Source organism: Pleuronectes platessa, chromosome 19, assembly GCF_947347685.1.
Source record: "Pleuronectes platessa chromosome 19, fPlePla1.1, whole genome shotgun sequence".
In the NCBI taxonomy this organism is placed as follows: Eukaryota; Metazoa; Chordata; class Actinopteri; order Pleuronectiformes; family Pleuronectidae; genus Pleuronectes; species Pleuronectes platessa.
Window position 1 is genome coordinate 2,463,948 of NC_070644.1, and position 13,726 is coordinate 2,477,673.

Here is a 13,726-nt window from a genome sequence, read left to right on the forward strand (position 1 = left end):
CATTGCTCCTCTTCTTTCATCAACGAAACACCGGTCTGGTCCCGAATACTTTGGACCCGGGATCTCGCAAAGTCCGTCCTTTTTTTTTTTTTTCACCCAGCATTTTTTCCCCCCGTGTTCCCTGGGGGGCTCCGTAGGAAGTAGTTCAGAGGTGATAAATGTCTCTTGTGGCTCAGCGGAGGATAAGCGACGCTGATGATGTCATCGACCTGATCAACCATGATCTTGGTTGTTTTAACCAATATCATGCTGCAAGATCTAGATTTGCTAATGTTAGCCACTTGCCAGACAAGACTATTTTGTTCCTGTGGACTAAACATGTAAATATAGTAACATTGTCAATCTCTAATGGATACATTGGATACTTTCATTTGACGCATTTGATGATGTCAGGTTGAAAGTAAAATATAACACTAATCCATTTATTCTGTCAATTTGGTTTTCAATAGCTAGCTACATCCTTTGCAAAGAAACACAGTGTGTGCTGCAATACATCTTTAAATAGAGTTTTGAATGACGTTTTTATTGCTCAGCCTTTTGTTTGCGTTGATTACTTTTATTTTCGGTAAGTCGATGAACTCGCGCTTTTTTGGTGGACCCCAACAGCCGTGAATAATCGAGGTGATGATGTACTTTTCTGTGGACATACATACATCCTACTCTCACTGCTGTAATGGGTTAGCCTACTCTATACAAATAAACTTGGTATTGTTCATCTTCAGACAAAACAAATCAACAAGAACTGTTGATAAATGCAGTTTTATTACGTGTTCAGGGTGTAACAATCCATAATGCATATAAACCAACATCTCTACCATTTATAGATTCTCAAGAAAAAAAGAGAAAAAAAAGGACAAAAAAGTAATGATCAGTAATTCTGAACATGGTCTCAGAACGGGTTCATGTATTTATTCTTCACTCATTTTGGTTGTTTCTTTCTATTGGTGTCACTACAGGAAACTGGTTTCTGAAGAGCTAAGATGTTTTAGGTTGGGGAGCTATTAAATAAGCTGGCATCAAATTAGATACAAATCTATTTATGAAGTTGGATAGAGCAGTCCAGCATCTACAGCCCTGAATTCAGTCAGATACACGGATGGTATGCAACACTTTGCACCTTCCTGCTGTGTGCGTGTGTGTGTATTTTTGTGTAGTTTTTGTTTACAGAATGGTCTCAGCACAGGAGTCACCAAAGTGAGCATGCAGGTGTCTGTCAAAGACTCGGTGCGTTTTATATGGTTTTGGGTCCAAAGCTGGGTAACTTAGTTCGGAGTAGAGGCTGGACTCTGAGCTGCTGTCCGACTCCACCTGGATGATGACCTGGGGCACAGGCTGGTGGAGCACATGCTGGTGGAGCACAGGCTGGTGGGGCACAGTCTGGTGGGGCACAGTCTGGTTGGGCACAGGCGGGTGGTGCACAGGATTGTGGGACACAGACTGGTGGGGCACAGGCTGGTGGGGCTCAGGCTGGTGGAGCACCGGCTGGTGGGGCACAGGATGCTGGGGCGGCGGATGTGACACGATGTCTCCAAAGATGAGGCCCGTCTGGGAGTGTACAGGTGAGGGGGGGCAGGAGATCTTCAGGTGCAAGGTGATGCTGAGGAACAGTGGTGGGAACCGGCCATGTTACATCTCTACTCACTATCAGACACACACTCACACACACCTGACTAAAGCTTACACAGTCCCATTCATAAGTCCTGCAATTAATCCTCCATCATATATTTATATATATATATATATTTATAAAAATGTAGAGGTTCAAACTAAGTACAATTACTCAAGTGCTGTTGTACTTGTACTTCAATGAGGTATTTGTACCTTATGCAATTTGATTCCTTTACTGTAGATATTATATTTCAGAGGGTTGTGCTGCAGATGAATTTTGTTCTGATAAACTTGGATTGTTTCTGTTACAATTCGCCCCCTGAGTACTGTAAGTGGGGGATGGGTTAATTCAATAGACAACAAATTTGACGATTGATTAATCCTCTTAGTTATTGTTCAAAGAATCTTGACAAATGTTCAAAGGTTCAAGCTTCTCTTCTTTTACTTGTTTTACATCAGAGTACATTGAATGTTGTTTTATAGAGCAACAATTTATCAGGAAAATCTCTTTTAGACATTTTTTTATTTGCAGTCCTAGTGATCATATGTCTCAAATCTAATTTAGGTTTCTATTTTCAAATTATCTGCACATCCACACTCCTATACATACAGATGTTATGACCTCTGTGGATCACATCTCCCTCCTGTCAAATAAAAGACAAAATAATTCCCTCTAAAACGCGGTGAGATAAAATTTGAAGGTGCAAAACACAGACATACGTACAACACAGTACATACAATACCTAAATACTGTATTAAAGTAACGAATGGGGCTAACAGTACTTTATTTCTTTCAACGGATGTATTTTAAATAAAATAAAAGCACAATAGCAGTTAACGAGCACAGCAAACTACATAATTCAAAATTATCACAGAGTTGAGTCAACCTTCATGAAGGAGGATGTATTGTAGGACTGTTGCATTAGGCGGCTTTCCTTTGAGCTGGTGTACCTAATAAACTGACAGCTGATTGTAGTGAGCACATACACACATACACAGTGGGAGTCCTGAAGCTTTCATAAAAAATGTAAAGTGTAAGTCTGTTTTTCATTGAAGGTGCAGCGTGTTACATATGAAAAACTAGAATTTCATTGTAACAGCATTGACACTGCATTTTATGCTTTGATGTATCCATGAGGACCAGTTTGATTTGAACATTAAAAAGCTATAGCTGTTTATCAGGCTTTACAAGAACTGAAGCTGTCAGGGTTTGGCACACTGGCAATACGGAAATTAAAAAGACGCGGGTCGCAAGGAGAAGCTGGCATAGAAAAGTCCCAGGGCAAATAAATAAAATTTTCTAAAGTAGCACATTTATTGGCTGTGGTTCAGGAGGTATAGATCTAGTTGTCCACTAACCAGAAGGTTGGTGGCTTGATCCCAGTTTCCCCAATTCCACATTCCGAATTCTCCTTGGGCAAGACACTGAGCCCATGTGTGGTTGTGGGAACCTTGCACTGAAGGGTGATACCCACCTAAATTGACTGATTTGGATCAATGAAATCTAAAATATCAGATGACAGCCTTGAACTTATCCTTTTGGATTTCAGTGAATGCATTTGTGTTTAGAACACAGTTGGCTGACATGCATCAAACCAATGGAGAGGAACTCTTTTCACACATTGCAACTTTCTGCCAAAAAGGAAAGCAATAGCATTTTACTGTTCTGACAGCTGCGAGCAGGTACTTTGAAATGAGAACATTGTGGCATGCCAACACCTGCACGCACACTGGAAATGTAAAATGCAACATGACGCATGAGAGCCCTCTGACTGAATCAATGTGCCTTTTCACACTGCATGAAATATGCCACTGTTATCATCAGTGGCAGGTCACAGTGACCATCCAGATCAAAATACAAAAGCGATTGAGGCAATTTGAATACAATAATCAATATAGATATGCCAGGATCTACAATGATTCAGATACATGAACAGCAGGGGACTACTAGAAATGATAGACCTTGAGCAGAGGTTTTCAAGCTGCCAGGTGTCCCTCCCCAGGGGGCGTAGAATTAGAGAGGTGAGGCAGACACTGGATACAGTTAAAGGGGATGGACACATGCTAACACAACAGGAATTCACTTAATGTAATGTGCTGAACACTGTAAGCTAACTGAGGCACTAAGGTACTTTACAACCCTTGCACCTGTCTGGCGTAATGTGTGTCCAAAGTGTTTATTTTTCCTTACAGTCATATCGCAGTTGCACTCATGTTTTTAGATTCACTTTGCATTACACAATTTGGTTATATATATTATGTCTGGTGCCCATTAAAAATAAATGATCATAAATCTGATTAGGATTCATAGGAAAAATAGGCTATTTATAGCTGCAGAACAAGATCCAGTGGTAATTGTTAGAACATCCATGGGTAACTGGATTTAATGATATCTAATTTGGCATACCTTAAATGGAGGCATTTTCTAAAACTTTTAAGTTAAAGCTTAACTCTAAAGGAACTTTCACTGCAATATTCTCACACAGTATATATTCAGTTTACACTCTATATCTAGATTTTTCATATTCTTTACATTTCATTACTTGTATAGGTATTGCATGTTTATGACTTGTACTGTCTTCTTTGCTGCTCTAAAATGGCAAAGTTCCCCATTGTGGGATTAATATAGGATGATCTTATCTTTTCATTGTTAACATTTTACCTGCTGTAGACAGAGATGGGTGGGGATGGTCTTGGTTTTGTCTAAGGGGGACCCTGCAGTGTTGTGCTTTGAAAACCTCTGACCACCAGTATGTACAACTTACTCAATATTCAGGACAGCGTCAAGTTCTCAATCACGTCACTGTACATGGTACTGTCTATGCATGTCAAAAACCATGTACGCAACCAAAATAGTCTATGTTTAATAATAAAATGTCTCAAATAGTCATCCAACATACACATAATTCCAAGAGATGCAACAGCCGACAAGTGAACAGAAAGTGTTGTTTCTATGTTGTAGCTATTGTGTGTGTGTTTGGCTGGCTGGAGGTGACAGGGCTGCGATCCCAACCAGTGTTTGTTGAGTCAGGTGTGTGAAACAGATCACTGTAGGGCACGTGCAGTTTCAGCACACAGTACCTGTGGTCTAGTTCATTTTGATCGTATGTGACTGTCGAGTAAGGGTTCTCCTCCTGTAAGGAAACACACACAAACACACACACACACACACAAACACACACACACACACACACACACACACACACAGAGAACAAGTGCACAAAAACAAGCATTCACATACATGTACAGTTCAACACATACACACACACACACAGATAATCAAGATGAACAAAATAATAAGAAAAGAGTTTCCTAAGTTGTTGCACCAGTTTCACATGAATTGTCAAAGAAACAAGTTTCTATTTTTAACATTGGTTACATCCAATCCCCCCCCCCCCCCTTCGAAGAGCATGTGAATGCACCGTCTTCTCTTTTTCTACTGACCTCACCCCTTGAAATGTTTGCACTTGCATGAGCTTGGAGATAGACAATCTTTCTGTGTGATGCTGGACGTTTTCCTTCACATAACATACCATTTATGTTGGTCCCTCTAGAGTAGATACACACAGGTGCATGATGGATATCATAGCTCCCTGTGATGTTACCTCAAGTACATTTGATTCAAGTATTGCATTACCAGATATTTCACCCACAGTCACTAGCAACAGTAAAAGCCCACTAGACAGGACATAACAAAGTGGAGGAGAGGGGTCGGTGTACTCACAATCAGTTGTCTGGTTTTGGGTTGGGTCTGGGGTTAACATGGGTGGGGTCTGGCTCTGTGTGTGGCTCTATGGGCTCCATGGGAATCTTCACTGGAGGGGGAACAGAGCTGTTGGGCTGAGTGACAGAGAGAGGAAGTCGGCATGCAGGACAAACTGGGCTCTTAAAGGAAAAGGACAGATGAATTCTATATTTTTGCCATCAAAATATGTGTGATAGAGCTTCACCACCTTCCTGGTGAATGGCTGTAGTATAGATCATAAATTCCCATAATGTTTTTTACTTAAGATCATTCTTACCAAACTGACTTATGTACAGTAAGTTCTTGTAAGTTTGTTTTTATTCAGATATGTTATAAAAACCAGTTCTTATTGACAGCTGAGACTGAGTTGCAAGTGGCTGAGCGTGTGTATCAGCGAGACCTCAGAGAGCTATACTACTCAGAGTTTGGCTTCAAATGATGTCACCCGTGCAAAATAGGGATACGTTGTCGATCTTAAGTCAGAGTCTATGGTGTAATAAAATATTAAACTGATGTTTTCATTAGTGTAAAATTACCTTTGAATGAGCCCTTTAAAATCTACAATATCAGCGGGTCCTCTTCCACACCATCTATTTATTTCCTCCAATGAGTTTCTGTTTTAGAAAATCAGTGAATTTGTTTTCATACAAATACTACATTTACAAAACTATATAATTGGGAGGTGTTTTTGAAAGATTTACAAACAGCAAACTATTTTGACAGCAAAAATCTATAACGCAGCAGGAAGCCAGAAGGTCTAAAATCTAGGGCGACATTGACGCCTTGAGTCCAGTTTTCTTAATATGACCTCAGAGGATAAACTACAATGCAAACGGTTATGATTCAGAGGAACATTCAAGAAGAGTATTCTGGCAATTTTCATCCTTAGACATAAAATGTACTCACACTTTCCTCATACATTTTACTCAGACTACATTTGTACGAAATATTTGTTTAAGTAAAATTTAAATTATAGTTAAATAATATATCTAGACTTCTACAAAACATGAACTAACAGATTTTAAAGGAATAGCATCTTTCATCCCCCACCCCCAAAACTTATTATGAATCCGCTCTTCTGACCATATATGTTTTTATTAATCCTTTTCTATATTTACCCCTCTGGTGTCTCACTCTCTTCCTATGATGTCATCAAGCCCCTTTAGCTAAATATTTCAGGAGGATTCATTTCATTGTGCCACGCTCTGATGTGACTAAGACTCAACACATTGTTAGTTTTGGACTTCGCATGTTTTTTATTCGATTGTAACAAAAATATAGAACAGCACCAGCCTTGTCTCGGACATCAGCACTGTCCTCACACCAAACAACAAGGACATGAAGGGACACAAAGGTGCTAAGAGTGTGAAGTCTAGGAAAACAGAGGGAGAGGCAGATCAGTAATAAAAGGAAGGTAGACAGACAAAAAGGTTGTAGTAAGTGTTGTACAGTGCCTTTTCAGCAACACTGTGGAACAGAGAGGAGAAACGTACAGTATTAGTCGGAAAAAAAAACAACTCAGGAAAGATACAAGAGATGGAGTGACACACATTTAAATACACAGGAAATACCAAGAAAACAGACGCGCACTCGCCAGCTCAGGAGATTACTGTAGCTGAATATTTGGCAGGCAGACACCACATCTGTTTGTGTGTGTGTGTCGTGTTTGATTCCATGTTTGACAACATTTCCCTCACCTCCTCGTCGCTCTCTGGCTCTGCCGCCTTCTTGTCTTTCTTATTCTTCTTCTCATCCTCCTTCTTCTTCTTGTCCTTGTCTGGTAGGATGTCGTCCAACCAGGCCAAGTCATGCTGCGAGAACATCAGATCCAGCAGCTTCCGTACAACCATCAGTCCCAGAATCTTCACAGGGTGGAAAAAGGGAAAACACTCCATCAGTTTCCTCTCTTCAATCTAATCCCTCTCTTTCCTGGAAACATTGTGTGATTAGAACATGACTTTAAGTATCTTCTTAAAACATCAAACTAAAGCATTTCTTGATTTGATCTGAGTTGTTGGTAATTCAATTATTTAATTTGTTCTGTTCATTTTATTCAAATTTTTTTTAAATTTGTAATAATGTTTTGAAAAGTGCTTTATGACTAAAGTTTATTATTATCATCAACCACAGTCTATAATTAAAGATGGCCAACATAACATCCCACCTTCTACAATAATGTATTTTCAAAATGTTTCAACTTCAGCACACTATGACAACTCCCTATTTGAGTTAGACACTGACCATCACTGGGAAGATGATGGCCAGGAACGTGGACTTGAGGGTCCAGAGGACAGCCAGACAGATGATCTGGACCAGGGTGAAAAGATGGACGCGTCTCAGAGGGACGTGACGCAGGAAGGAGAAGTCTGGCTGGTGTTTGGCCGGCATGAGATACAGCTTCATACGCTCCCAGAACTGAAACAGACAGATACGGAACATGCTCATATGCACTCACAGGTTTGTAAAGGGAGGGATTAGTCAGAATGGTCATTCTTTAGTGAATTATTGATCAGCTATTTCAATAATCAGATGTTAGTTTTCCAACTGTTCTCCAATAAGTTTTAATTTGTTATTTTTTCAGTCTGATCATTATCATGTTGTGAGGAGCATCCGTCACACTTTTCTGACATTTTATAGACTCAACAATTAACAAGAAAATAATGAGCAGATTGATAGTGAACGTTTTTCTGATTTGCAGTATTGTTGTGTATTAGAGTAAAATGGTACATGGGTCATGTATGTGATAATCTTCAGTCTACCTGGATACCACTCAGTGAGGCAACTCCCATGTAGAGGAACACTCCATACAGGACTGGCATGGGGATGTACTGAATTAAAGCAGAAAAACACATTATTAAAATATCTATGAAATGAGACAAACTGATTTTGGGGGAAAAAGCAACATCATGAGTCTCATGTGTGAACTGACCTGGAGGACCGGAGCGAGGAAGATGGAGAGTCCGGTCATTACAAACACCAGGATACCTGTCAATCTCTGCTCCCTAGAAATAAAGCAACATTATACTCAATATGAAAGATTCACAAATGTATTTACAGATATAACTCAAGCTCCGCTGACTAACTTTACTTACTAACTTAGAAAGAAGTGGACACCATTAAATGTGACACAGGAAGCAGAACACCTGTGTCAGAATCGTCCTACCTGACTCCCAGGAACTGTGGCTGCTCTCCGGGGGCGCTCGACTCGCTCTCCATCTTCAGAGAGTCGATGTGGGCGATGGAGATGACTGTAGCTGCTACGTACCAGGGCAGACCCATGAAGGAGCACACAGCCATCAGTACCCCCACCCAGAACAGGTCCAAGTGGTAGCCACAACCTTTCTGCAGTCGGACACCAAAACAGAAAGTGAAAAATCATTCATATCAAGCCATGAGAGTAGGGCTGGATGATTTCAGTAAAATAATGATTTCTCTTTGATTTCTTTGATTCTTCTGACAAATGTAGCTATTTAAATAGTATTGTTTTTTATACAATGAACTTCTAGGGTACTGAAAGTATTTAATGATCTCCTCTAGGCACAGTGTAAGGCAAACAAACAAACTCTGCATTCAATGTTAATTATCTTGTTTAAAATATTGTTATTTTGTTGATGGACTCTGCTACACACAAAATATCTATTGCATTTTTGTGCATCCTTGTTTTTTGGTAGTTTTTTTCTCATCATAGTCGATGGTTGAGGACAGAGCAACTCCCACATTCAATAGATTGTTAAACCCTGAGGCATGATTTGTAAAAAAGGGCTTTGTAAATAAAAAGTGATTGATTGATTGAATAATTATTTATTGTCTGTTCTATTGGCGGTGTGGCCTAGGGGGTAGAGTGGTGGTTCTCCAACAAGAAGGTTGCCGGTTCAAATTCCACTCTTCCCCATCTGCATGCCGAAGTGTCCGTGGCAAGATTATTGAACCCCTAAATGGCCCCTCATAAATGTTAAGTGTAATAATTGTAAGTCGCTTTGGACAAAAGCATCAGCCAAATGAAATGTAATGTAATTATTTTCCTCCAGCACATATTTCTATCCTTTCAAATGTCTTTGGGTGATCTCTCAAAAGGCTTTCTCTCTCTGGAACACTAGACACTTTATCTACCTACTTGCTTTTCATTTATCTTGTGCTGCATGGAAAGGAGCTACACAGCTAAAGTTTATAATTAGTAGTGTTATTACACAAGGGGTCTTCGTTCTTTAAAAAAACCATCTTCGACCCAAATGTGTAGACAGGAGTTGAAAGGGAGCCCAAGATCCCAGCAACACCCTGGATTTCTTTGTTTAATGTTTCGTAAAGCCGCTGAATTATCAACGTTACCTAACATTACCTTTGACTTGCTGCAGTAAAGCTTACTAAGACACAATTACGCAAGTAAGTTAGCCTCATTTTTTGGCAATGACACATCAAGTCTTGAATGTTGAGTTTATAGAATGAAGACCTTCAGTTTGTTTTCCTTGCGGTTTACGATGACGGCACTAATCTGTTGGTCCATGAAGATGAGGATGGTGACGAGGAGGGCGGGAACGAAGCTGGCCACATACCACCACCAGGGGTTCTTTCCAAACGGCATCACCAACCAGCCACGCTCAGGACGTGTCGGCTTCATGATAAAGAAACATTTATATATAATTTAACTTTAGATACAAAAAATCAAATTGCAATTACATTAGTAATAAATCTAAAATAAAATAACATGAAGTGGTGGAGGAAATAATCAGATAATTTACTTAAAGTACCAATTTAGCTACGTAAGGTGAAATATATTGGAAATCACTGGTTGATGAAAAGTATATTATGAATTCATTATATGTTTCTTCAATTCAAAATCTTACTCTGAAACATTACCACTAACTGTTTTCATAAGTAAAATTTAATGAAGTCAAAAATACATTAATTTTGATTTAAAAAGTACCAGTAAATACAAATACTCATTGAATGTGTAACTCTACTTTACTTTCCACAACTGCTAACATGCACACAAAAGAAAACATCTACACAAAAGCAATATGACAAATACATATTTCTGCAAATAATTAGGTGAGAAATCAAATACCTTGAACTCAGTTGGAACGATTAGTTTGGGAGTGTCTAACCCAATCAACATGTCCAGACCCACAAAGGACATGATTGACATGAAGATGGCAAAATCACTGATTAACTTCCTCAGCTACACAGACACACACAGACACACACACCAGGACAAAGAAAATGGACGAACAAATATGTGAAGAATGACAGTGAGGTGGGACCACACATGGAAAGTGTGTGTGTACATGGGGGAAATGAAGACAAGAGAGAAGAGAAGACGGAGTCTGTAAACGAATCATCACACTGATAAATCCAGATAAAAACAAATGAACTATGTTAAATGTACAAAAAACACATCCCTGAGGAAAGAGATGCATGCAAGTGGTGACAGAGAAAAGATAGCAAAGGAGAAAGAGGTATTTAGGAAAGAGCCGACCTTGATGTCAGTGGGCACGTGCAGCTTGGGGGTGTCCAGCTCCAGCAGGCTGTCCAGCCCGCAGAAGACCAGAATAGAAAGGATGATGGCAAAGTCACTGATCAGGGTACGGAGCTGGAGCACATTCAGGAGGGGCAGAGGAGGGAGAGAGCATGGGAGAGGACACTCTAGTACAGCTATGGAGTTTTCAAAGGTCACCAGGTGGAATGAAGGGATGACAGCTCCTAATATTTCATGAACATTCTCAGGAGCTTGAAGGAAAAATGCTGACATTTTTCTCTATTTTTCCTGCTGTGACAAAAGCCCACATAAAGACCAAACCAACAATGTGTGAGTCCCTCGCTCAACACTTCCTGGCTTGCTCTTGCCTTGTGAATGGGTGAATGGCACTTTACTGTAAACTTGTACTTTGAGTGATCCTCAAGACTAGGAAAGCCAAAATATTTTAAGTGTAACTAGAAGAAATAAACAACATACCTTATGTGTTCTGAGATAACAGCTGTTAAACATTGGGAGTGTAGAGTTGGTTTGGTCTCTTGTGGCGGAAAACAGAGAATTTCATGCTCTTATAAATATCTCTCCATTACAATAATCCATTCTTCACATGCAGGTTAACTTTAAAGGGAGGGGAGCCTCTAACAACAGGAAGCCTTCGAACATGTTCTGCCTAAAACTGTGAAGTGCGAGGCTGTCTCACCTTTGTCGGGAAGTAGCGGCTGAACTTGAACTTCTTAAGAGAAACGGTCATGGAATAGGTTCCGAAGAAGAGGATGAAGGACATGAGCGCCAGGTCAGGAACATACTTACAGGAGTTCCCCAGCAGAGTGCCGCCATACTTGGCGCACTCCTTCTTACTCAGCTGACTCCAGTCCTGGCCAGTCAAGTTAAACTACAGAGAAAAGACAAGACAAGGGAGGTGGAGGAGGAAGAGAGGCAGGTCGGGATGGGGAGTTGAACACATGGTGAGGGGAGGTTGGAGGAGGAGAGGAGAAGAGGCAGACACAAGAGAGACAAAAGAGCAGCGATAACGGAAGAAGATAAAATACAGAGCAGAAGAAGTGAGAGCCACAAGGCTCTATAACAAAGACTGAAAAATAAAAAGTACCATTTGTATCAAGCATTTAAAATATTCAATCTCAGGATAACACTCAATACTGACAATCACTCTATCAGACATTTTGTTATGTAAATAATTTAAACATAGACACACTTTCCTATTATGTTACAAACTGTTTCCTCTAATCAATGTTGTAAATACTGTTATATTTCTGATGTTCTCAGTTACACGTGGCAACTATTGCACTTCTGTCTGTCCTTGGAGAGGGATCCTCAAATGAGGCTCTCTCTGAGGTTTGTGAATATGGGCTATCCAAATGAAATTTGATTGGTTGATTGATTGATTACATATCAGCAGGGAGTAGTTATTTACCAAATTAGAAAGCTGGTAAATGCCTTTTAATCAGAGGAAATAAAAATAGGACCAAATGCTTCTTCGTTACTGAGAGTGTCGAGCCGGTCAGGAGCGATTTCCTCCCCTGAAATGCTTCATAAATATGAACCACATTTCTATGGGTCAAACTTGAGCTGCAACATTTATTCAACATGTCATTTTCATCTCGACCTACACCTCACAGAGACGAATAGGAAAGATTCATCAGTGTTGTTAAAGTTCACTTACCAGCAGAGTCATGTTATCATCTCCAAGTGGAGCTGAAAAATTGAATCCCAGCACAGATGCTTGAAAAAATGAAGAAAACAACAAATGAATCATGAGCAGGATGATGGGTAAAACTTTCCTTTTCGGTAATAGTGGTGATGGTATTTTTTACATTCTGAATATCAGATTACAGTAATATATCCCAGCCCCATCACTACTTTTCTCAGCATGCACAGTAGCCCGGTCAACTCATGCACACTCACTTTTTCAGGCAGCATCCCAAAATGAGGCAAGAGACACAAAAGACAAGACTCGCAAATCATCACAGAGTAGGGACCGCACGCTTGCTTCTAATCTATTTCCATGATGAATCATTATGTTGACATGCCGACCTAATGTTTCCCTGTCAATATATCACAAGGGTCACATCAATTATGTTGATAAATTAACAAATGTTGTAGCTCTCAATATTATGATTGTTATTCTTATATTGAATATCTATCTTTGCACAAAGGAAGCAGAGTAAAACAGCTGCCCTTGGCTCTGTGCCAAAAACAGTCATAGGCCAATTTCATTTCAAGTATTTAGTTTGTTTGGTCTGTCCAGTAACAGAAATGTGACACCAACTATTTGTTAACTAAGTGCTAATGGTAGATGAAGTAGTTATTTCCTGATGAACAAAAGTCTATCTGTCTGGTAATTACTCTTATTGTTTCCTAAGAAATAGTATTGATGTATATAGAAACACAACTTCCCATAAATCCACATACTTTGTGGACAGATTAAACAAACAACATAAAAATCCTTCATCGGAGAGAATTTAGGTGTTTGTATATGTATGTTTTAAACCTCAGAACAAAGCTTAGCCAGTTGTATCTACTCCATCCTGATTCCAATATTTCAAAACACACACCAAACTGTTATTCATCTTCTCAGATCAAACATCCCAAATACTGAGAGGTTGAACTTTTCCCTGAAGTGAACAAGACAACATTTGTTATCACTTAATATTTTACCGGTGAAATCAGTCATTCAGACGGCCTTTTGGCCACTGAACATTTTAGGTGAGGAAGCTCACTAAAATGATATTGTTGAATATATATCACGTTCAGAAAACAAAAGAAAACAAAAAGCAGTTTGCAGACTCACCCTGGTCTGGAGCGATGCAGTCACATTTGTAGGCTGTTACATAGTCTGGCTTGAAGCCACGGTTAATTGGATAATACTTAAAGGCTCCTACCTG

The 13,726-nt window shown here is 39.7% G+C and overlaps 1 protein-coding gene across 2 annotated transcripts in view; it reads right to left on the reverse strand.

The window, feature by feature from the left end:
* Positions 1–761: 761 nt before the first annotated feature.
* Positions 762–13,726, reverse strand: part of slc4a5b (solute carrier family 4 member 5b) — a 30,891-nt gene continuing 17,926 nt past the window's right edge. The window contains exons 15-28 of one of the 2 annotated variants that reach the window (XR_008333078.1): positions 13,633–13,723; positions 12,505–12,563; positions 11,524–11,715; positions 10,827–10,940; positions 10,416–10,529; positions 9,801–9,962; positions 8,517–8,695; positions 8,283–8,355; positions 8,113–8,181; positions 7,595–7,768; positions 7,051–7,215; positions 5,333–5,448; positions 4,690–4,742; positions 762–1,597 (exon numbers count right to left, since the gene is read on the reverse strand). Coding sequence is in view for 1 of the 2 variants with exons in the window: in XM_053411478.1 (XP_053267453.1) it covers positions 5,335–5,448; positions 7,051–7,215; positions 7,595–7,768; positions 8,113–8,181; positions 8,283–8,355; positions 8,517–8,695; positions 9,801–9,962; positions 10,416–10,529; positions 10,827–10,940; positions 11,524–11,715; positions 12,505–12,563; positions 13,633–13,723 (1,506 nt within the window). In the remaining variant the exon portion in view is untranslated. The other variant, XM_053411478.1, reaches the window with a different exon arrangement.